Below are 21,691 nucleotides of genomic sequence, written 5' to 3' on the forward strand. Positions count from 1 at the left end.
AAAAAAAAAAAAAAAATTAAATTATCCAAGCAGGATGGCATGCACTTATAGTCCCAGCTACTTAGGAAGCTAAGGCAGGAGGATCCCTTGAGCCCAGGAGGTTGAGGCTGCAGTGAGCCATCACTGTGCCACTGCATTCTAGCCTGGGTGACAGAGTGAGACCGTGTCTCTTAAAAAAAATTATAAAAGAAAAAACATCCCTTTCCAGCAGATGTAGCTAAAAACAAATGAAAAAAGAATATGTGTACACCTGTCAAATAATAAAATGTTTTGTTCAGACATTTGGAAAACAAGACCAAAACAAATCAAAAGGTTAAAACTTGCTAGTTTATTCTTTAACCCTTTACAAATGACTGCTCCTTCTGGTCATTCAGTCCATAAACAAATACAGTGAGCAATTATAATGTGCCAGACATTCAATAAGGGCATAGTCCCTGTCCTCATGGGGCTTTTTGGGGAAGCAGGCATCAAAAAAATAGTTACAAGTATGATGAGAACTGCAAAAGAAAAATACTGGATGTGTTGGGAGACTTTGACAGACAGTCTCTAGGGAACAGATGTTTTAAGCAGGCTCCTGAAGAAAGACTAGGAGTCAGCCATGGGGACCATCTTTCCAGGAGGGGCCAACAAGGGGAAGAAACGCAGTACCTATATGAACAGCTCTGAAGTGGAGAGTGGCTCGTGCAAGGGCTGTGTGCTTGGAGGCAAGATCAGGCTGGCAATGAGGCAGTGGGAAGGCGTGCAGGTCCCCAGGGCCCAGGCTCAGACATATCGGAAGCACAGGGGGGACTGAAGTAGCATATGACAAGGTCAGATTCCACCAGGCTTAGAACACTCGCTGGCAATGATGGATGGTAACAGAAGCACAGCTAAACCCAAATGTCCCAGAAAACCCAAGGAAGCCCTGCTCTTCAAGAGCTGCGATGCTCTGGGAGGCCTGTTCTGTGCCATTTTCACCAGCCGGTACTGCTCATTTTCTTCTCTTATTTATTCCTCTAATCCCTGGCTACAGAGCAGTTTTCTACCACTATGCTCCTACCACTGATGTGGCCAGCCCAGAAAATTTGCCTTACATTTCTAAAGCTCAGTTAAAGATTAAGAGTCAGGGGTTTCAAAGACCTGGAACCAACCCAAATGCCCATCGATGACAGACTGGACAAGGAAAATGTGGCACGTATACACCATGGAATATTATGCAGCCATCAAAAACGATGAGTTCGTGTCCTTTGTAGGGACATGGATGAACCTGGAAACCATCATTCTCAGCAAACTGTCACAAGAACAGAAAATCAAACACCACATGTTCTCACTCATAGGTGGGTACTGAACAATGAGAACACATGGATACAGGGAGGGGAGCATCACACACTGGGGTCTGTCGGGGGAAACAGGGGAGGGACAGCGGGGGGTGGGAAGTTGGGGAGAGATAGCATGGGAGAAATGCCAGATATAGGTGAAGGGGAGGAAGGCAGCACATCACACTTCCATGTGTGTACCTATGCAACAATCTTGCATGTTATTCACATGTACCCCCAAACCTAAAATACAATAAAAAAGAAAAAAAAGAGTCAGGGGTTTATTCCTAAGGAGCAGAGCCACCGTGGCACAGATGATGGGAGGACACTGGCCTGCCTTCTTGGCCTTGGCCTCCACTGGCTATTTCTCTGGGGTTGCTGTTCCTTTAAGGCTAAGTCCTGAGCTCTGCAGGAGCTTATTTTATTTTTCCCAGTCCTATTTGGCAGAATATAGCAGAGTCAAATTTTTTTGGTCCTCTTTGTGGACAACTGACCAACCCTGACTTCCTGCTCTGCCCTAAGAAATAGGCATTAATAAGACCAGGAAATGTGGCTCTTGCTCCTCAGAAGAAAGTCAGACAAATAGAACCAAAGTGCCTGGCTTTGGCATCCTACTGGTATTTGACCGCTTTCAAACCAACCAGAAATGTGTCTTCTAGCTACATAGTCAAGAAGGCAGCAAGTAGACAAATCCACAAGTACTACGTCCTTCATTTAGACAGGAACATCCAACAGTTCTTAGCACACAGCAAGCACTCAACAAATGTTTGATGAATGAATGAATGAACGAATGAACGAACAAGGTTAGAAGACTCATCTAAATTCCAAGTTTAAAACAATACCTGAAATCATGGTGTGAAGGGAAAAAAATCCTTTCTAACCGTATAAGGAAATATCACAAATGAAATAAAACACGAAGCAACTGGCCAGGGACTACGACCTGCCAACCATCTTTAGCAGTGCACAGGAACAAAGGTCTTACCGCACTCACTGGGCTGATACTCGGCTATAACCAAAAATGTCTTGCACCTTCTCTCTGAGTTAGCAGCAGATGGATTCATTCAAGTTACCTTGGCATCCACCTGAGGGCAGCACCATGTGGAAAATGATTTGGAGACCCACAGAATCATTACGGTAACAGCAGCTAACATTTACGGAGTGCTTAATTCATGCCGGACCCTATGCTATAAGCATTTTGTGTGCTACCTCAATTAATCTGATGACCCTGTAAAGCGGGTTCTAATTAATAGGTCAATTTTATAGATGAAGAAGCTGAAGCACTGGGAGTTTAAGCCACCTGTACAAGGCTACACAGCTGATGAGTGGCAGGGCTAGGATGTGAACCTGGAGCTGCCCGATTCTAAAATCCACACTCCTACACGCTACTAAGATCCCAAGTTCTACTGCAAGGCAGGGGATGAGAAGGCCTCTGCTTTACACTAGGGTGGGCAAACTGTTTCTGTAAGGAGCCAGAGAGTAAATACTTTTGGCTTGTGGGCCATATAGTCTTTGCCATAACTATTCAACTCTGCTTTGTAGCACTGAAGAAACAGAAATAACATGTAAACAAGTAAATGTGGCTTCATTCTGAGACAACCTTATTTACAAAAATAAGATGCGGGCCCAAGAGCCATGGATTGCTGATCCTGCTTCGTCATCAGACGTCTCAGAAGACCCGTTCTTTTGCCACACCCTCCTCACGAGGCTCTCGTAAGCTACACTACTTCAGATCCCAGAAGCTTCTACTCTTCTAATTCATCCTTTTCTTTTAGTCAGCTCTAACATGTTACTTCCCCATATATGGCTCCTTCAGAGACTGGTCAACACGTATACCACCCTCCAGGCCTTCCAAACAAGCCAGAGCCACAGGCCACTCAAATTCTTCCTTAAAGCTTACTGGGGCCGGGCGCGGTGGCTCAAGCCTGTAATCCCAGCACTCTGGGAGGCCGAGGCAGGTGGATCACGAGGTCAAGAGATCGAGACCATCCTGGTCAACATGGTGAAACCCCGTCTCTACTAAAAATACAAAAATTAGCTGGGCATGGTGGCGTGTGCCTGTAATCCCAGCTACTCAGGAGGCTGAGGCAGGAGAATTGCCTGAACCCAGGAGGCGGAGGTTGCGGTGAGCTGAGATCGCGCCACTGCACTCCAGCCTGGGTAACATGAGTGAAACTCCGTCTCAAAAAAAAAAAAAAGCTTACTGGTAAGTGATCTGAATGTAATGGAGAGACCTGTGGGGAACTGCCAGCATTAGGCTGTACCCAAAGCTCAAGGGGAGGATACTCATGTGCTACCCACACAGCCACACAGCTCCACCTCAGCTCAGGGAAGAAGGGGCACAGCATGCAACACTCAACAGCTGCCTTCCAAAACGACTTCAAACAAGCAGACTCTCCTGGTCTCTCCTAGAAATGCCATTTGAAAATGCTGTGTATTGGCTAGGTGCTGTGGCTCACGCCTGTAATCCTACCACTTTGGGAGGCCGAGGTGGGCGGATTACAAGGTCAGGAGTTCAAGACTAGCCTGGTCAACATGGTAAAACCCTGTCTCTACTAAAAATACAAAAATTAGCTGGGCATGATGGTGGGCGCCTGTAATCCCAGCTACTCGGGAGGCTGAGGCAGGAGAATTGCTTGAAACCGGAAAGTGGAGGTTGCTGTGAGCCCGAGATTGCACCAGCCTGGGCCACAAGAGCAAAACTCCGAAACGAGAAGAGAGAAGAGAGGAGAGAGAAGAGATGAGGCAAGGCTGTGTGTTTTCCTATGTGTAATATTTCAGGCTGCAAGGCCAACTACAATTGGGAACTAACATACTTAAAACACGGCCTGTCACCTGCCCTGAACAGAGCACATTGTGTGCAAAGACTTTTAAACAAGATCAACTTTAATCTTACTCATACTTAATCTACTGTACACAAAGTTTGTATGAAATGCTTTACCAACATCAACTAATTAATCCACACCCTGTGCCCTGTGAGGTAAGCCCGCACAAATATCTCTGCAACAGGACTTGCAAAACTGGAGCCTGAGTGAAGAGTAAATATTAGTAACAACATCAATAAAGATAGCTGCTAAGACTGGCTGAGTCTGTTCTAAGTACCTGATGTTGCTGTTAAATGTTTTTCCTATATTATCACATTTAATCCTCACAGTGCACTCATCAAGTAGATACTATTATTATCTCCATTTTGTAAATGAGGAGACTAAGCTTCAGAAAGGATAAATAACTTTTGTAAAGCCACATGACTAGTGACTGGCAGGTTAACAACTCAACGCAGGTCTGCTGGACTCAAAATTGAAAGCTCATGTTCTGAATATTATGCTATTCCAATCTAAAGTCCAAAATTGTACCTACTCAATACGCAGGTGGGTAGGACTTGTAGGGTCCATAGATACGAACCTAAGCCCCATACTTTTTCAGTGGTAAAAGCAAAAGAGGTGGCCTAAAATGGAAATTCTCAATGGAGCTCCAGCATTGTCTTGGGCACTAAGGGCACTCTGGCTGCCATCCACTATGCACTGCTTCGTGAGAAGCCCTGGAAGGATGCCCTGAGGACGGTTTACAGACAGCATCTCCCCTGTTCAACAGAACCTTTCAGGGCTGTCACCAAGGCAGAAAGTCAAGTGGTTAGCAAGCCCGAAAGGAAAATTGGGCTTCTAGCAAAGGAATGTTTATCTTTCTGTGGCACAGAGAGCAAACTAACTGCAACTGTCACCTGAGACCACCCAAGGGCCTCTGTGCACAGCAGCATCCATGGTGAATATGAATAGAGAGGCTGGGGAGTGGGGCAGAGGAAATCCACATCGATCTATACCAACTATTTGGCTGGAGACGTGGCCTAGAGCCAAGAGGTTGAAAGTCACATTCAGCGCTCAGCGTTTACTACAAAGCTGGCGGTCACGCTGCACTAGTTCAGGAGCCTCTGAGGCAGGATGCACTGAGGGAGGAGTGAGGGGCGTGCGAAGAAAGTGGCTGGTGTGTCTCATGCATGGCATGGCAGCCACGGGGGGATGCCTGCTGGACCTGGACTTTATTCCAGGGGCAATGGGGAAGCACCCAGGAACTCGATGGGAGCATGACAAGCTCAGGCACGGGTGGAAGACAACCAGGAGTGACATGTGGGAAGAAAGCCCTGAAGGGAAACAGAAGACAGGTGAGGCGGGCTGACCAGGAGGCCACTTGGAGAAGTTTATATAAACAAGGTTCTGAGCCTGAGGCAGACTGTGCAGAGCAGGGCATGGAGGTGTTCCTGAGGCAGAAACAGCAGGGTGCGGTGAGTGAGGAAGGCGGGGGAGGCAGAGAACTGTGCTGCCCATGTGGAAGGCCAGATGGAGAATGGTGCCTGCAGCCAAGGAACTGAGGAAGGGATACTGGATTTGGGAATGACAAAAAAGTATGCAGTTGAGAGGTCCTTGCTTTTAGGTGGAGCTGTCCCAAATTCAGTCCTTCAGTCAACACCAGTGGGGCCAGACTGCTACCCACCCAACACTGAATGGGGCCAGACATGGTGTAGGGCACTGGCAACAAAGACAATCTGCTCTCTGGGAGCTCAGAGTCGACATAGGGACAAGGAAATCCCATCAGTACATCTTAAGCGCTCTGACCACCAAGTGCACAAGGCATTAGGACACACTGATGAAGGGCAAGGGCACTTTGGCCAGGAGGGAAGGGAAGAAGAGAAGGTGTCAGAGGAACTTTGTCAGGCTTGCAGTCAGTCTCAGAGGTCAGGAAGGACATCTGCCAGGACAAGGGTTTGATAAGGAAACAGGCAGCAGGAGTGGCATAGCAGAGTGGAAGGTGTGCAAAGGGTCTGGCATGTTCTACAACAGCCAGCAACAAGACAAGAGGAGCGGGCTGAGACACAGTTCACAAAGGACTCAGTGTGCCTTGCTGAGGCCTCTATGCCTTTTCCTTGTGGTTACAGAGAACCATGAAGGCATCTGAAGATGAGGAGGTGACGGGAAGGTTTAAAGTGAGTAATCCAGCTGCAATGTGGAGGAAGAATGAAAGGGGGAAGACATCTTCCTGAAGACAAGAACTAGGAACTACAATAGCCCAGGGAAGAGCTAAAGCTAACTGCATATAACAATAGGCAAATGTTGTTTGGAGTAAAGACCCGAAGTTCAGAAAGTGGCAAGGGCTAGAAAAGGATTCAGAAATGGCCAGGCAGTTGCTAAAGTGATCTCGCCCAGGAAGAGAACAGAGACTCACCAGAGAAGGATTCCAAAGGAATCCTGGAGGACACCAAGGCTTCAGGGATACGTAGCAAAAGGGTACCAGGAGAGAACCACCAAGAACAAGGGGCAGAGACCAGGAGCAGGCCAAAAGAGAGCTTCTCAGAGGAACCAATGGAAGACAGTCTCAAGGGGGTTGTCATTAACAGAATCAGATGCTGCCCACAGGCAGAATGGAGAGAGGCTGTGAACCAGGCACTAAGCAGCACCCCATGCAAGGCGGAGGCCAAGACCAGACTAAGGTGGCTTGAAGAACAAATATCAAATGTCTGGCGAGGAGGCAAAGATGGCAAATACAGCTGTTCCTTCAAGAAAGGAGGAGAGGACTAAACATCTATCTAACCCAAATAACAGTGCTGGTGCACAGTGCCATTGTAACTATTATTATTGTAACACAGAAGACACTTCTGTTAATATCAAGAGCACTCCATCTTCAGGGACTGACCTTAGCATTTTACAGGTATAAACACGATTAACTCACAAGAACCCTCTGAGGTGGGTATTCCTATGGTTTCTGTTTAGCTGATAAGGAAACTCAGGCAATCGACTGATGGCTTGACCTGCCCAAGGTTACACAGCAAGCGGCTGAGCCAAGGCTGGAACTCAGATTTGTGAAGTCCAAGGTCGCACACTTAACTCCTGTACCTGAGTGAATGGGCCTAGCCCAGAATAGTCTTTCATGCCATCTGAAAGCCGGCATGAGGGAAAGTGCAGACCTCACGTGCAGACCAAAAGCAGGGCCCCGGTCCATGAAGTCACTTCCAAGAGCCACTCAGGCCCTCTGTTCCCTCCAACCTGAAGCTACGCCCGTATCTCCACTCAGTCCCTGTCAGGTAAGTCTCAATGGACTGGTTTTCAGGGCTGCTAAAACACACAGATTAGAAAACTCATGAAACCAGGAAAGTTACTCTGGGATACAAAAAGGAACTGAAGTCCTGACTCTAACGTATTACAAAGCTGTGGGCTGATAAATAGGGGTGGTTCTTCTGTAATGACAAGAAGAGCCTCTAAAAGCTCACACTTCCTTGGCCTCTGCTGCCATTGATGGTGGCTAGTGTGTCAGAATGGCAAGCAAGCATAGTGGTTGAGAGAGTGCAGGCTTTGCAGTCGAATCTGAGTTTAAAATTCTGGTTCTGCCATTCATCAGCTGTGCAACCTTAAGCTACTTAACGTCTTTGAGTCTTGGCTTCCTCATCTGTAAATACATACTATACCTTGCCTCTGTTGTGAAAGCTGAATGCTCAGCCTAATGTGTGGCACTTTTATGTGTATAATAAATAAAGGCCACTGTTTTCACCATTAAAACACACAGCTCTGACCCTGACTCCCTCCCATGTGCTTCTCCCTCCCCCATGACAAGCTCACACTCCCGGACACTCAGTACTCTCACCTGGTTTCCTAATTGGTACATTAACTTGTTTAGCTTGCTATCTATGTCATCATTTTAAAGAAAAGTATTTCTTCTTTATAACAAATTATGCATACTTTTCTCCTATTCCCTCCTACTATCTTTACTCCAATTTGAGAAAATACTATTCCTACCTCCAATTCAGGATTTTACGATCAGGAGTTTCCGGATCAATTTTCCGGGTCAATAGTTCTAGATTCCAAAATCTTTGGTTAACAATGACTGCAGACATGTAACTGTGTTAAATTAAACCTGTTTTGCTGAAGGAAATTGAGAGTCTTAATCATGGTTCTCACTTCAAAAAAATACCATCCAAAATTTACTTAAAAAAAAAAAAAAAAGCAAAAACAAAACAAAAAAATCCCACACAGACTGAAGGCAGCAACTACAAAGGTTCGTCATCGGGTGAAAGAGAATGTCAGGTTACAAGGGTTGCCAGGTTTCATGAATACTGCAGGGGCCAGCCTTCCTGTCCTGCAGGCAGGAACATTATTACCGCCGCCCCCACGTTCTCGGTACAGCAGCTGAGAGGAGAAGCAAGATGACCTAAATACATTTCCTGTAAGCCCCTAACAAATCCATTTTAAAAGATTAGAAAATTTTAAACCTCTTTAGGAAAGAAAAAATATTATGGCTGAGATACAGAATGGAAATAAATATCAAATGTATTGAATTCAAAATTTGAGCAGAATTAACTGAATATGTATGTATATGCACCTATTTAGACATAACAGAAGTTTTTAACTTATTTAGCCAATAGTTTGAAAACCAGAGCGTTCTAAGTAACCGGGCTCTTCTCTGTTAATGCATTGGAAATGTATACTGCTTCTTTCAAAGGACCCACAGTGGACTATTCAGTTTCCAGTATGTGCAAAGGCACATCTGACAACTAAGAGACCAGATGTGACTCCAGGGACTACTGCAAGATACTGAAAACAGCTTAGAGCCCATACTTCATTCTAGAGGTTAAGCCAAATAAAATTTAAAATTTCCCCAAACTAGCCACAATCAGCAAAACTGCTCATAGAAGTTTTCCTCTGGTTTTTCTTTTTCTTCCTCTTTCTAAAACTAAGGTCTCTGAAGGGCAACTGCAATATCAGCATCCAGAAATTTACCATGAAGTCTGATTAAAACATCTTTTATGAATACTTATCATTTATCAGCAGCATAAGTCTGGTTGTGAAAATATGATAATGAAAACCTCTATTTTGCTAAGAGTCTGTTTTTAAAAAGGAAATTATAAAACTTTATCAATCAAATTGAACATGCCTAGGTGTAAAATATTTATGGAATAATGTGCAATGAAACTGAGAAAACGTAACTTTAGGGGGAAAAAACTTGAATGGAAACAGAGAAGTATTACTATCTTAAAATGCATGTAAGAAAACAGATCAAAAAGGGAACCAGAAAAGATTTCTTTCTTCAATTAAAAACAAAACACCTAAGCTTTCAAATAAACCTGAAAAACCAAGTGCCCCTGACCCAGCCAATCTGAACACAGCCGATCACTGCTTGGCTATCTTTGAATGTGGCAGCACTAACCGGACATTTTCACCAGCCTCTGCTGCAGGAAATGCTGAGGCAAGAGGAAGGGTTTCTGGCCAGTAGGAGAACCCACGTGATGATCATGTGCTGCGAATTAAAAGCTGGGTTATAGCCTTTAGGAATGAGAGACCCACTTAATTTTGGCAAAATGTCATTTTCTGCCTCAAAAGAAAAAAATGCATGAGACAGTGTTTGGAAATCCCCAAGTAAATGATTCTGACAGACACAAAGGCAGAACAGAGACTCCTCGCAGTGGCAGAGACACAGTCTCTTACGTCTCGGGGTTTTTAAGCCTTAAATAAGAGACATATCATTTAGTGACGAAATACAAACTGCTGAGTAGCAAGCAATTTCAGGTATAAGCCCAGTAAGAACATTCCTGTTTTCTTAAATTTAGAATATTTAGGGAAAAATAAAAAACATACAATATCAATAAACAGGACTTCAAATAAAAAACTGACCAAGTTCTCATGTCTCTAAATTCTGATTGTCTTAACAAAACACATAAAGTCACAGATGAGCACATAATTCTTCTGGTCATTAAGACTAGTTCTAGCTACTCAGAAGGCTAAGGCAGATCACTTGAGGCCAGGAGTTTGAGACAAGCCTGGGCAACATAGTGAGACCCTATCTCTATCAAAAATTAAAAAGAAAAAAAATTAGCTGGGTGTGGTGGTATGCACCTGTACTCCTACGTAGGAGGCTGAGGCAGGAGCATTACTTGACTCCAGGAGTCAGGGGCTACAGTGAGCTATGATCATGCCACTGTACTCCACCCTGGGCGACAGAGTAAGACCCTATCTCTGAAAATTAAGAAAAACAAAAAAAACAAACTAGTTCTTTTTTTAATATTTACAAAATTTTTTTGTAGAGACAGGGCCTCACTATACTGACTAGGCTGGTCTCAAACTCCTGGCCTCAAACAGTCCTCCTGTCTTGGCCTCTCAAGTGCTGGGATTACAGGCTGGCCCAAAGCTAGTTCTAATGAATAAGTTACACTTATACATTACTGTGTAGTTTGCCTATCTATATCTCCAGCCCCTATACTCTGGATCTGAACTTTTGACAAGATCTCTTTACCGACTACGATGTCCCACAGCCTCCTCCGAATCAGTGTTTCCACTGAGAATTACAGTTGGGCATCCTCATAACAGATAGGCACTCACAGGCATGCACACACACTCCACTCACACACACCCTGCTCCTCTTCCTGTGTTCTCCCACCTATCCACCCTGCCGTTCCAGCTGAATACCTGAACATCATTCTTGATTCATCCTTTACCACCTGACCCCTTCACACCCCATCAATCACTAATCCACCTCCTAAATACCTCTCAAGTACAACTGCTTCTTTCCATTTCTACTGCCACCTCCCCCATGCTTAGGAGTGAAGAATCTGAGCTTGGCTCCAGCTGATTGACTCTGCCATGAATTAAATGGGTGCACCTGGACAAGTTACTCAGCCTCAGAACCCTTAAGTCTCCGACCAGTACAATAGGCATAATAATAATAATAATACCCACCTCAGAGTTGTTAGGGAATTGAAATAAAACAACATACTTTGGGAGGCCGAGGCAGGAGGATCATGAGGTCAGGAGATCAAGACCATTCTGGTCAACATGGTGAAACCCCGTCTCTACTAAAAATACAAAAAATTAGCTGGGCATGGTGGCGCGTGCCTGTAATCCCAGCTACTCAGGAGGCTGAGGCAGGAGAATTGCCTGAACCCAGGAGGCGGAGGTTGCGGTGAGCCGAGATCATGCCATTGCACTCCAGCCTGGGTAACAAGAGCGAGACTCCGTCTCAAAAAAAAAAAAAAAAAAAAAAAAAGAATCAACATAAAAGCCCCTGGAACTTCCTGGATGCTGTTAAGTATTCAATAAATCTCAACCCTCACAATCACCTTTCTTTTGGGTGCCGAGCACAACCGCATGAGGTTAGGTGGCCCTCCTCTCTGAGCCCCTCTCTGGTGATTGCTTTGTCTGCCTCCCAACCCACTGTAAGCTACCCAATGGCAAGGACTGAGTCTTATTCCCATATAATGGGAGATGACTAATAAAGCCATGAGCAGTAATATGAGTAGTGGAGCTATTATAAGAAATGACTATATATGATTAGTAAGAGCTATGTATCACTGAATGTAGAATAGGTTAAGTATTCTGCGTCTACAATGCTTGGGACCAGGAAGATTTAGGATTTTTTTCAGATTCTGAAATATTTGCTGTATGAGTCAAGCATCCCGAATCCAAAACTCCAAAATGCTCCAATGAGCACTTCCTTTGTGTGTCATCTCAGCACTCAAAAAGTTACAGATTTTGGAGAATTCTGGATTTTGGATTTTAAAATTGGGGATGCCCAATTTATATTTTTAAATGGATCATTAATGAGAAAAACATTAACACGTAAGATTTAAGTTAGCAAGGCATCAACAATGAAAATGATCGGTTACTATAATATTGTAACGTGTTCAATGCTTTATAACATAAAGCATTTTATTTTTAAGTAACTCATAAATCTTCTCTTAGAAAGCAACATACAAGGGCACTTCTTGACATTAAAAAGATTCACTTTTGCAAGTCAGCAATTTATTTTCCATGGTTTTGCAAGCCAGAGATGTTTGTTCCACAAAACAAAGAAGCCACCCGACAGTTTCAGAACTGTGACTCGAGTCTATTCAGAGGAAGCAGTTTGAAAAAACATCTCTACCCTCCCACACTGACATCTAAGACTGCCCATTTATGAAAAAGACAAAGAGTATGCCTCAAAATACTGGATCTACTCATTCACAAGTAGGAAGAAGACACTCAAATATTTCCCATTGGGTTGAATTTCAAAAAAAAAAAAAAAAATAGAAGCAATTATGTGGTCAGTCTCTAACGATTCTAATCACAGAAAAATCACTCTTACGCAATGAGAACAAAACGCCCTTAGTTTTTTGAGGTGAAAAGTAGTGAGAAAACAATTCTGATTTTGTTTCAAAATTTTCAGTGATGTTTTTCAGACTCAAATTTCTCAACCTCTGAGTGAAGTTCAGGATTAAGGGAGAGAATGCCTACTCTTGGGATCCAGGTGAGGGGTGGTGGCATACCTGGGCTCCATAGACGCGCTGCATCGCCTGGAGCAGCTGGTTCGTATAATCTGTGAGGGTGCCAGCATCTTCTTCAAACACGCTCAGTAAAGAGCGAGTCTGGAACAGAAGGAGAAAAAAGGTCAATTTTATTTCAAAGTGGAAAAGTTACAAAGGAGGAGGAAGATCCACACACAAGCACATGTAGAAACCAAAATGGTGGGGAAAAGGAAGGTACCTGTTGGTTCTCTTGAGTTCTTTTATTGACAATACCAGTACAATTTGGTTTGGAACTCACTTTCTAATCCTTTAGACTATAGTGCCAGGGCACTGAAGCCAGAAACGAAAAGGCAATTTCTAAAAGATTATGATTGAAGAGCTATAATCTGTTCTGACTTTAGCCCCTGCGTAAGCACCAGTAAAATCCATCCAATAAACAAATTGTTTAAAAGGGCAGCCTCTCCTTTCAGGTTCATAAGATAAACACAGGTCAGGCTTATCTGTGTTCCTGGGGTGTGGTCACCTAGCACTGCTGTAGTGTGATCATCACAGCAGGAACCAGCAGTCTGGTTTTCCGTAATCTTGGATGTCTTGCAGGAGCGCAAGTGTGTGTCATTCTTTCCTCTTATGGTAGTACAATTTCCTTTTTTTTTTCTTTCTTTCTCTCTCTCTTTTTTTTTGAGACAGAGTTTTGCTCTCGTTGCCCAGGCTGGAGTACAACAGCGCAATCTCGGCTCACTGCAATTTCTGCCTTCCCAGTTCAAGAGATTCTTCTGCCTCAGCCTCCTGAGTAGCTAGGATCACAGGCACCTGCCACCACACTTGGCTAATTTTCTGTATTTTTAGTAGAGACGGGTTTTCACCATGTTGGTCAGGCTGGTCTCAAACTCCTGACCTCAGGTGATCCACCCACCTCAGCCTCTCAAAGTGCTGGGATTACAGGGAGGAGCCACCGTGCCTGGCCTGCTTGTTTCTAATTATATTTCATTCAACCAATTTTCAAACTCACAGCCAGAAAACTTCACATTCCTTGGGCCCACCAGCAACAGCTCTGGGCATAAAACTCAAATAGCAACTTAACAAGAATGCTAGTTTACTGTTTTGAGGAAGACAAACTCCTCAGTGCTCTGAGAGCAGCTGAGCAAAGTCCTGAGCTGAAAGGTATTTCCTATCCTTTTCATACACAGCGCTTAGAACACAGAAAGCACTAAAGAAATATTTACATACTGGATGGTGTACGAACAAGAATCAAGGTGCACAGAGACAGGTCTACTCTAGGGATTTTTGTTAATGTGTCCAGCATGGTGGGAATTTAAAATACTATGTTAGCAATAATTGGATCTCAACTTCAAAATATAACCTATTAGGCATAGGATGGAGAATGAATTTCAGGAATGCCTTTGAGATGATATCAAAGCACTTCACCAAAAACAACTCACTAAGGCTCATTTTCTTTTCCTAACATATTTCAGGTAAGACAAGAGTAACTGACCCCAAAGCACCTTCAAAAAACCAGAATGGGAACCTACGCATTGGGATGATTACCTCCCACCATCATGCTCTGTAGGGCTGTTGGGCCCCACAGGGTCGTGGGGTGTCCCTTATGCTGTGCTGAGGTGCAGGGTCCAAGAAGTAAAGAGACAGGACACTGAAGAACTGGTGAAGAGCAGCTGGACTCGGGAGGCCATGCAACCTGTGAGTGGAGATCAACGAGGGCCCCAAATGCCCAGAAGCATCTGTATTTATTAGGTACAAGCAGGGGGCAGGGTCGTGAGTGAGGTCATCATCTATTGGCTTAGTGATAGGGCATACATCATCAATCACGTGAGTCACAAGTGAGGGGGCCACTCCATTATGCCACCTGGGCAGAGAGGTGGGCCGTGCACAGGGGATTGTGCCATGCACAGTAGTAGAGGGTCGTGTACAGAAAAGGGGCCCACCCCATTAGGTCACCAAGGCAAGGAGGTGGGCTGTACGCAACAGGTGTTGTGCGCAACACTTCTTATCTGGGGGTTGGAGACTTCAAAGGATTTCTAATAGAAGGATACTGTAAGCCAATGCAGTGGGGGCTGACATTGTGTTCTTCTCTTAAGATATTTATGGGAGGATGATTTGAGCTAGCAAAGAAGTGAGGAAAAGACCGACAGGGTGTACAGCCGCCGTGACTGGTCACACCAGAGGGGTTCTTCTCCTTCGGTTACTTCCAGGATCTCAGGCCTGAGACCTACTTTCCACAGGAACTGGATGCAAGGTACTATAACTCCTTTATCAGGAAGAGAGGCTCTTGCTCCAAGCCTGCCATACAGCGTATGCCCTTTCAAGGCAGGGATGCCACCGCCCGGGTCTTTGGTTCTTGTCCTGGTCTGGCTGTTTTCCCATGCACTGCTTCTGTTCTGTGACTGCTCTAGGCATTCCTCCTACTACAAATTACTATGTGGTTATAAGGAAGGATTATATAAATCAGCACTAAATGTGTCAGTACAGCTCAGACTACAATACCTATATGATTATATAGAAAGATTATATAGAAATAAGTATGTTAGATATAAATATTAAGCATGATTATATAAGCTAGATATATGTAAGCAGTAAGTTATACTTGAGGCACTAATTCTATATAGTAATATATGACTATATGTAAAGGATTATATAAAGGAAATAGCTGAGTAATAACACTATAAACTAAAATATTCTTCAGGCACTAATTGTGCCTGGGGTCTAGACAGTTCTCCTTCCTCGGTGCCCATGAGGGATGTCACCCATAATGCTCTACTCCTGACTCTGCTCCACAAACTCTGATGCGCTTCATAGCAATGCACACTTATCCTGCTTTGCCCAGGTCTTCTGGGCTAAAAACACCGAGACTGATATACTGTCTTCAGTACCAGTGCTTAGCCACAGAAGAACCATAGTGCAATGATGAATAAGGAAGCTGTAACATAATGTTTAAAAAAGCTCTCAGTGAAAGAAAAACAACGTAGAATTCATACAGTGTATGATTTGTGTTACAAGAGCGCTTTGAACTTATAAAAATTTATAACCAGCTGGCAGTGGTAGCTCACACCTGTAATCCCACCACTTTGGGAGGCCGAGGCAGGCAGATTACGAGGTCAGGAGATCGAGACCATCCTGGCTAACATGGTGAAACCTTGTCTCTACTAAAAATACAAAAAAGAATTAGCCGATGTGGTGACATGTGCCTGTAGTCCCAGCTACTTGGGAGGCTGAATCAGGAGAATTGCTTGAACCTGGGAGGTAGAGGTTGCAGTGAGCCAAGATGGTGCTACTACACTCCAGCCTGGGCAACAGAGCAAGACTCCATCTCAAAAAAAAAAAAAAAAAAATTCATAACCACAATATGAAATATATCAAGACCTGAACAAAGGTTTCCCAAACAACATTTATCAATAATATGCATACGCATTGTGACTTTTTCCTATTTTAGTCTATTCCATTTGTAAACAAAAATTGTAGCTGTGACCCACTGGAATTCATAATCTACTAATGGATGTCAGCCAGTAGGTTAAAAACACTGATTTAAGAGAATGAGAAGGGATATAACTGGATTGTAGCTAGTTTTTTCAAAAATACTACTGATGTCCATTTAGCCAAATCCTGTTTATTGCTTTTAATACTCCTAGGAATAAAAACAGACTGGAAGAGGTAAAGAGGTAAAGAGAGGGCTTGCATAAATATCCTCCACAAAGAGGGTAAAAAGGAAACTAAAACTCCCACTTACTCCATACCACCTATGTGCCAGATGCTGTGCTGGGCACTAAACATATGTGACTTCATTTAATTCTTCTAGCAACTCTGTGAGGTAGATACCATGGTTCCATTAACTTCATTTTACAAATGATGAAACTGAGGCTCATCAAGGTTAAGAAATGTGTTCAACCTCCCACTGCAGGAATGTGGCAGGGCTGGGATGTAAACCCAGGTCAGGTCGCAGCGCTGAGTCACAAGTAGGGTGGCTCTCAGCAGTGAGTATGTGCTCTCTGGTCCACAGCCTACAGTCCTGACTGCAGGCAGGACAGGGGCAGACTGGGCTGGATGCTACTACCATGCTCCTACCCACAATACCTGCCGGAGAACTACATCATAAGCATCCTTTTTCTTTATTCACCGGACATGTAACTGTGATGCCCATTAGAACTGACAGGAAAACTGGTCTTCCCTTTCTAATTTAACTTGGCAGTGATCACCTCTGGAAAAAAGATAACCAGCTACCTTGGACACTGTTTGGCTATCCACATTCACTACACTGTGTCTGCTCAAACTCAGGTTTGGAACGACAGGGATATTCTGAGACATAAAGAAGGAATGAAACCAAGGATAAAGCAGTAGCTCAAAATCCCACAGAAAGGTCAAAAAGACACGGGTTTAGCTCCCTTATAAAGACAACAAGAGCAATCATGTATGGGTTACTATGGGATGCCGGCATGGAGACACTTTACATATATTATTTGTTCTTGCTAACAAGTCAATAGCTACTTTTATTTTTATAAGCTCAGAGGCATACTTGCCAAAGGTAACAGTAACAGATTCAGGAGTTGAATTCCATCCATTTTCTACTGCACAACACTCTTAAGGGTATGCTTGGCCAGAGAAACAAAACCAAGCACCCTATGGATACAGCCTTGGCTCCCTATCACTCCTTTACCTTAAAGAAACTGGGTCTTACCTAATAAAACACTCCTAGACATCCTTAGAAATAGTGTGTAATTGTGTAATGACCCAATTTTAACAGTGCTATTAAGAAAATTTTCAGGTTTAAGCAAAGTTCTTATCTCCATAATTTGGTGGAGGGAGAGAAATGTCCTAGTGAAAAGAACCAGGATTTTGGGAAGCCAAGACAGGAAGATTGCTTGAGCTCAGGAGTTCAAGACCACTCTGGGCAATATAGCAAGGCTCTGTCTCCACAAAAAATTTAAAAATTAGCCATGTGTGGTGATGCGTGCCTGTAGTCCTAGCTACTCAGGAGGCTGAGATGGAAGGATTGCTTGAGCCCAGAAGGCGGGGGGGCTGCAGTGAGCCACGATCATGTCACTGCACCCCAGTCTGGGCAACAGAATGAGACCCTGTCTCAAAAAAAACAAAAAAACAAAAAACAAAAAAACCAAGTCTATTGAAAGGAAAAATAGGTTATAAACAAAAAGAGGAACAGCACAAAACATGTCCACAATGAAGACATACAAAACCACCAGGTTATGTTTTGAGATAGTTTGTTTGAGGAAAGAAAGGCCTGATTTGGTTGGAGAGGGCTGTTCCCAGCTGGACCACTCAACTGCATAACCTCAGAACTCCATCTTTCACACCTTGGTTTCAGTTACGCCAATTGCAAAAGAAACAAACAAAACACAAAGCAAGCAACAGCGCTGTTGTCTTCACCTTATCTCAAAAATGTAATACTTACAGGACAAGAGAATAAGCCCCTGAAGAAGTGCAAACTGCAGGAGCTCAAAGCTACATTTGTGTTCCTATCACAGCAGTATTCACACTGTACTGGAAGTGTTGCCTCATTATCTGTCTCTGGAACACACTGTGAACCAGTTGAGAGTAGGCACACGTATTTATCATCACATTCCCAACAGCCAGTTGTGCCAGGAAAAGAGCAGAGGCTTCTAAACAGCAATGGAGGCAAATATCTTAACCCCTAAAATGTCCTGCTTCTCATATATCAGAGGTAAGCAGAAATAATGCATGTGTATGCACACAGACTAGTTTTACAATACATCGTGCAGCACTGCAAACTAAAAAGGAATCCATGAATAGACGTGTCTAAGGTCAGTTAACCACGATTCAGCTCTTCCTGGGTCACCCAGTTCAATTACAAAAGCTTTGGTGTTCATTTAATTAATCCTGTGCAATCACATTACTGAAGCAACTCTGAAAACTACTCTTCGTGAAACTAGAGAAAACACACAATAGACGGTTTCTTCAGATCTTTTCCTTTTAGTCAAACATTTTAGGTCACTGATGACAGAAAAACCCAGTCCTAGAGAGCTGGGCTAACTTGAACAGTATCCCTAGTACAGGCAAGGTGCCTGGGTTCCAATCCTGGCTCTGTCACTTTATGGTGTATAATTGTGAGCAAGTTACTTCTCTGCTCCTTAGTTATTTAAATAGAGAACGTACTTTAAGACTATTGGGAGGATTAAGTGAGTTAATGTATGTAAAGCATTTAGAAGAGTCCCTGGCACATAAAATCTACGAGACAGGCATTTGCATTGTTTTTATGCTTTCCATGAAGCATAAAACATTCCATGAAGAGGATGGATTAGATCCCTTCCAGTTCCAAGTCTATGAGTCACCTTGGGAGTAAAGCTACATGAGGCACAGGTCACATACAAGACAGTACTGCATAAATATGCTCTGATGATCATTAAAGACCTTCTTAAAGTCAGTTTCCTTTCTGTACAATAGCAACATCAAGAGCCCCCTTCAGGTTGACAGCCAAGTCTCAAAAGCAATGACAAATAAACTTCCTATATTAAAAGGAACTTATTAAATAAGAATGATAATGCTTCTAAACCTCCTCTGCCACATACAAGTTCAAAGTTATACACCATGAAGGCAGCACCTTGAAGATCATCTGCTCCCTCCCTGTCTCTCATTCTGTAGATGTTCTGCATTAGAAAACCGAGCCAGCCACAGGGTGGAGATGAAGAGACTCGCTCACATCACATCCTAAGTGAGCATGAGAGCCAGAATTAGAACCCAGATCTTCTGACTTGCTCTCCAGTCCTACTTCCTCACAGCTGGGCAAATCCTTTAAGCCACTCAGAAAGTGTATATTCCTTTATGTGAGAGCTGGAAATTGAGAATGTGATCTGTTGGTGAGGACAACATGAAGAATCAGTTAGTATAAACTCTGTAACCTGGCTTAGGCATCACCATGTAGGCTGGAAAAGCAGGATATCTCTGTGCACTTGCATTTCCACAACTGCAAGGTAAACAGAGATCCTTGTTCAAAGTGATCATTTAAAATCTCACATTGCTATCTTCAGATACCAAACAGGTAAGAGCATGGACAAAAAACCTTCTACCAAGGGCTTTAGTCTGATTAAAATGCCAGGAGTTGGGGCTGAGTGCAGGGGCTCACACCTGTAATCCCAGCACTTTGGGAGGTCAGGACTTTGAGACCAGCCTGGCCAACATGGTGAAACATCATCTCTACTGAAAATACAAAACTGAGCTGGGTGTGGTGGCAGGTGCCTGTAATCCCAGCTGCTCAGGAGGCTGAGGCAGGAGAATCCTTGGAACCGGGGAGGCGGGGGTTGCAGTGGGCAAAGATCGTGCCACTGCACTCCAGCCTAGGTGGCAGGGCAAGACACCATCTCAAANAAAAAAAAAAAAAAAAAAAAAAAAAAAAAAAAAAAAAAAAAAAAAAAGACTAGGAGTCTATAGCTATATAAAAGGGGCCTTAAAAAAGTCAGTCCAATAGATGCAAACTTACCAGAAATAGAAAATTAAAAAAAAAAAATCACAGCTTGCTTACAGTTCCTTACATACCTACACTAGGAGGATCACAAGAAATGAACAAAAGACACCTATGCATACAAGCCCCTTGGACTTATTCTGAACTGTTGATGTAGGTAAGTCCATACAAGGATCATTCTGGGAGGTATTATTCACTCAGAAGAAAAAGGGAAGGAACCCCAAAAGAGAGGAGAAAGTGTGAAAGAAAAACAGGTTAATCTTATTCTAAGTTTTGTTCAAGAGTTGTGACACTAGGAGATAAACGCACTTATTTAAATAACCACGGGATGCTCAACCAGAAGAGTTGGTATGAAGCTAGGGAAATGTTAAACAAAGGAGAACAAAAGACCACTGGGGAAAGGTGTGCTGAATTATGAACCAATGTCGTTCTGCACTCATTTGCTATATTTACACACCAGTTTTCATCTGCAGAGCTCAAAGGACTTGACTCTCATCTCGAGTGTGCTAATGAAGTTCACCTGTGCGACAAATGGGGCAGGTATTGTATTTTTCTCTTCACTAATAGGAAAACGGTGCCACAAGGGGCGGCCTGGTACCGCCTGGAAAGAGACCCAGGCTTTCTGCCTCTCATTCTGGCACTGGTCTCATCACATCATTAGGGGTAGCAGTAATAAGACTGACTCATTCATTGTCTGCTGACAACTTTACAGGTATTTCTCACTGACTTCTCCTAACAAGCTAAGGCAGGTACAATTATCATTCCTATTTTACAGATAACAAAACTAAGGCACAATAGGGTAAACCACCTCCTGGGGCACTCAGCTACGAACTCATGGAGTCAAAAGTTTAGCTCTCGCAGCCTCAGTTGCAGCTGAGTTTGGAGGGAGGTGACGACACCAGGACTCGGGCCACGGCGAGCTCTCCCGGGTTCTCCAACTCTGCACCGGCTCAGGACTCAGGGCCCGGCCCGCCACCTCAACAGCCCGAGGGAACCCGTGGGGAGGCACCGTAAGGGGGCCGGGCGCACTCCCGCGGCTGCCGGGCCGGGGACGCGGCCTCTACCCCGGGGCTGGAGGGGCCTCCTCAGTCTCACCCCTGCGGGCGAGGGGCACCGGAGCGGCGGGAGGTACCTGGGGGCTGTCCTGCAACGCCTCCTCTAGCAGGAGCTTGTCCACGGCGGGCATGGTGAGGTGCGTCTGAGCCGAGGGCCAGGCTGGAAGGACAGAGGGCGGGAGATGCAGCAACCGAGAATGCTCCCAGGCTCCGGGCTCAGGCGACGCGGCGGACACTTAGTGTCCGCGGCAGCCCAGCGCGCGTCCACGCCTGGCCAGTGGCCGCTGCCGCCCGCCCGCCGGCCCTCCTCTGGGCCCTCCTCCCGGCCCAGCCCCCAGGCCGAGCCGGATCAACAGGAAGTGTGGCGAGGGCCTGGCCGGGAAACCGGAAATGTGGCACCCGGGCTTCCGCCTGTGTTTGCAGCCTCGCGGGGAGCTGCTGACTCCGGGTTCTAGTCCCGCAGCTGAGCGAACTTTTCCGTTGTTTGTTTTCTGCGCTGAAGGCCCTTCAAGTCAGTGCATATGAAGTCTAAAAGAGGAACTCGAGGGTGGAAAGATAAGGTTTTATCTGCCTGTGGCTACCCAGAAAGTCTTTTGAGTTGAAGGAGTGAACAGATTTTTTTCTTTTTTCTTTTTTTTTTTTTTTT

General features: G+C 44.4%; 1 protein-coding gene across 2 annotated transcripts in view; it reads right to left on the bottom strand.

The window, feature by feature from the left end:
* APPL2 (adaptor protein, phosphotyrosine interacting with PH domain and leucine zipper 2) overlaps positions 1–21,424 on the bottom strand; it is a 61,821-nt gene extending 40,397 nt beyond the window's left edge. For both annotated transcript variants that reach the window (XM_017540646.2, XM_017540636.2), the window contains exons 1-2: positions 21,123–21,424; positions 12,571–12,669 (exon numbers count right to left, since the gene is read on the bottom strand). In XM_017540646.2, coding sequence (XP_017396135.1) covers positions 12,571–12,669; positions 21,123–21,176 — 153 coding nt within the window. In that variant the 5' untranslated portion in view covers positions 21,177–21,424. The remainder of the gene's footprint in view (positions 1–12,570; positions 12,670–21,122) is intronic.
* Between the last annotated feature and the right edge of the window lie 267 nt (positions 21,425–21,691).

The sequence above is a fragment of the Cebus imitator genome, unplaced genomic scaffold (assembly GCF_001604975.1).
Source record: "Cebus imitator isolate Cc_AM_T3 unplaced genomic scaffold, Cebus_imitator-1.0 Scaffold8, whole genome shotgun sequence".
NCBI classification, from domain to species: domain Eukaryota; kingdom Metazoa; phylum Chordata; class Mammalia; order Primates; family Cebidae; genus Cebus; species Cebus imitator.